The 3,240-nt window shown below is 37.2% G+C and overlaps 1 protein-coding gene across 1 annotated transcript; it reads right to left on the bottom strand.

Annotated features, from left to right (window-relative positions):
- Positions 1-773: 773 nt before the first annotated feature.
- BCL2A1 (BCL2 related protein A1) lies at positions 774-2,795 on the bottom strand. Its single transcript, XM_010175581.1, has 2 exons — positions 2,376-2,795; positions 774-878 (listed from the first exon to the last, which is right to left on the bottom strand). Exons 1-2 carry the CDS (start codon positions 2,793-2,795, stop codon positions 774-776), a joined length of 525 nt encoding a protein of 174 aa, XP_010173883.1.
- Between the last annotated feature and the right edge of the window lie 445 nt (positions 2,796-3,240).

Raw genomic sequence — 3,240 nt, 5'->3', positions numbered from 1 at the left:
TTTTAAAAAAAAATATTAGTGTATTTACACAAATTTTTCCTTTTAAAAATATTTTGTACTTGCTTATTTTAAAACACCTAGTTTAAAAAAACATCCAGCCAGATGACTATATTACACAAATTGGAAAGAACATTCAGTGTAGATATGAGCAATTAAAAAAAATACAACAAAGAAACACATACCATTGCATTAACAGTAGGTGAGTGCACATTTTAAAGTTGCTAGCTTCCACAAATTGTTCTCCCCATGAAAACTTAGGCTGTGTCAGTAACTTGTACGCACTTTTACAATGGAATTTGCATTTCCTTTTTCTTCACACACCCCCCCTCCCCCTTTTGCTTATACAAAGGTTGCAATAAAATGCATTACAGTAGTAGTAGCTCATTTACAAAACAAATGACATTAAAAGTTGTTTCTTAACCCATTGGATTGTATTTCAGTAAAACAATGTCCTTTTGTGGAGGTGCAACAGAGATTCCAAGAGCTGTCTGGATATGGAGAATGATCTCCCTCTCAAAGCAGTCCTGCCTGGAAGGGGTGACTTGAATTGCTGCATGATGCTGTGTTGATTCCTCTTTGGAGGGATCTCCTATTCAGGTTTGCCAATTAGGATATCATGTTAAACATTGTATTTAGTCAAAATAAATACCAATAAATTAAAAAAACAAATTATGGAAGAAAATTGTTTTCTTGTTGATATTGCTTGGAGGAAAGCTTAGCAGTTAAGCTTGTGGCAATATCTAGATTATATGTGAATGGCAGGTCCATTTATTTCAGTAGTACTCTCTGAACAAGGAGAAAACAGCTATGAACATGGCTGTAAGTTTGGAGAAAGATAGTAGTGATCTTCTTTCAAACTTCGTTAGGAAGCCATTTTCCTGTGGAAAAAGAACATGCACAGTTAGGCACAGCTTAAAAATAACCTGTGTAGGAAAAAAGCACCACTCTCTGCTAGTATCAGATTAAGAGAGTGCTACACCGTTGTGCATAGAAGGACAAGTGTTCAGAGCTGTCCCTCCAAAAAATACATAGGGCTTTAAAAACAGTAGCTGAAAATAGATGCACCTTGCTGAACATTTTACATCAGAGCCAAGACCCTGCCCTCCCTGTGTAAACAGAAAATTAATGTGAACTGTATCATCTAAGCCCACATTTTAAAGGACGATACAAATACTATGTTTCTGATGTGACAATATACTTATAAATATCTTCCTTTAGCCTCCTTATTCTACTACAGTGAGCTATGTATCATGCTGTAATGTGGCCAGGAGTTGATACTTCTCTTAAATAAAATTGACTCTATTTGAGAGAGATGAAGAGAGAAGCCTTTACAGTAAATCTGATGCGTCAAGGGTCCATGACTCACTGTCATCTTTTTTTATTATTATTACCAGAGAAAGAGGGATCAAAACAAGCAAAAAGATAAAAAAAGGAAAAGAACACTAGAAAGGGACATTAGAAAACAAGTGAGGGGAAAAAAGTAATAGGAAATAGGAAACAGAGGAGAAGAGGGAGGAGAGAGGAGTGGAAAGAGAAAGTAACGTTTACTTATAGGTAAAGGAAAAAAGTACCAGGGAAATAACTGACTCTGATGTCATTGATTCTCAGCTTCCCCTAACTGCAAAAGGCAAAAGTATTGGCATGATGAAGCTCTGCAAAGCAATAGGGACCTCCCCTCTGCCGGCAGAAGGGAATTTCATCAGCTTGGCAAAATAATCCACATATTGACAAATGCTTTTCTCAGCATTGGCCATTGATAGATGGAAGTTGTAGGATTATCTCAGTCCAAACAGAAAAGATTTAACCCCAATTGCACTTACCTGTAAATTTGTTTAAGTAAAACTAATTTGAGGGATTAAATAATGGCTGTGTTGAAATCCACAGCAAAAATACTGATTTAACTGAGGGGATCACACCTAGGTATTCTTCCCTTACCTTGAACTTCAGTATTTTTGGACCAACTCCTCTATGGAAGCGAAATTGCTGCACTAACCTTAGGATACCTCTTAATTTTAGATTCAATAATGAGAAATTTCACGGCATGCATAGTTTAACCTGCTTTGAGCAGGAGGCTGGACCAGATGATTTCCTAAAGTGCCTCTCAACTGGAGTTATCACATGATCCTGTGATTCAAGATTAACTGTAGGGTTGTAACTGTTACAGGTACAGAAAGTGCCTTTTTAAAAAGAACACTGTATTTTAGCATTGTTCTGTTTAAATCAGAAGAAAAGCTTTCTTTGTAAGTCCCAAGGAGACATTACAGACATCAAATATTAAACTGCCAAATAAAACACTGAGTAAAATGATTATGACAGTGCCTTAAACAAAATCTACACTTTGGTGGAAAATGAGAAGATGCTGAACTGAAACTTACCCAGCCACCGTTCGCATCTATCCATTCGGCTTTGTTGTTTATTATGTACTCTGTGATGAAATAAGAAATCTGCTCCTTCTCCTCTCCAGTCAGCTGAACTCCATGCTCTTGAAGCTTCTTAGTGAGAAGACCTCCAAATGTAAATATGGTCATAATTCGTCCCCAGTTAGTATTTCCATCAGCAAATTTCTCTTCCATGACACCATTGAAAATTCTCTTGGCAACATCTACAGAGGTGATATCAATCTTGTCCAAGAATGGTCTGAGAGCCTCCTCGGTTTGATCTTGCAGTGAAGATGCAATGTTTCGCAAGACATGAGCAACCCTGGTTTGGGCTGGTCCAAGATGTGATTCCTGTAGCACATACTGCAGATAATCTTGAGCTAAGTAATAAACGTAATAGAACTCTGCAGTTTCCATTTAGAATGAAATGCGGAGAGCAGTGCACTGCTCTTAATCAGGTCAGTAATGAGCAGACACAGGACATGCACACAGCTTTGTATCGTCTGATATTGATGGAATTTTTTTGCTTTTACCACAGAAGTTCCTGTAAAAACCTAGTGACTTAATGATTGTGTGGGTTGTGGAATATGTCACAGCGGAAATGAAAGAAAAAGCGTCTGCTCAAGGGGAGAAAACATGTCTTCTTGAGTGATTTATTATTTCTTTGAATAGTATGATTCCACAACTAAAATCTACCACTTTTACCACATTCTTTAGCATTATAAATTGACATTTTCTAGGGACTTTTGCTATGTAACACTAGCAAAGGTTTGGCATTTGGCTTACAAAATGTGGAGAATGGTGTGTGCTAGCAAAGGTTAGGCATTTGGCTTGAAACAACATGCCTAAAAAGTGTGTGCTA

Source organism: Antrostomus carolinensis, unplaced genomic scaffold, assembly GCF_000700745.2.
Source record: "Antrostomus carolinensis isolate BGI_N321 unplaced genomic scaffold, ASM70074v2 scaffold39589, whole genome shotgun sequence".
Taxonomy (NCBI): domain Eukaryota; kingdom Metazoa; phylum Chordata; class Aves; order Caprimulgiformes; family Caprimulgidae; genus Antrostomus; species Antrostomus carolinensis.
This window is presented reverse-complemented; position numbering and strand designations above follow the sequence as displayed.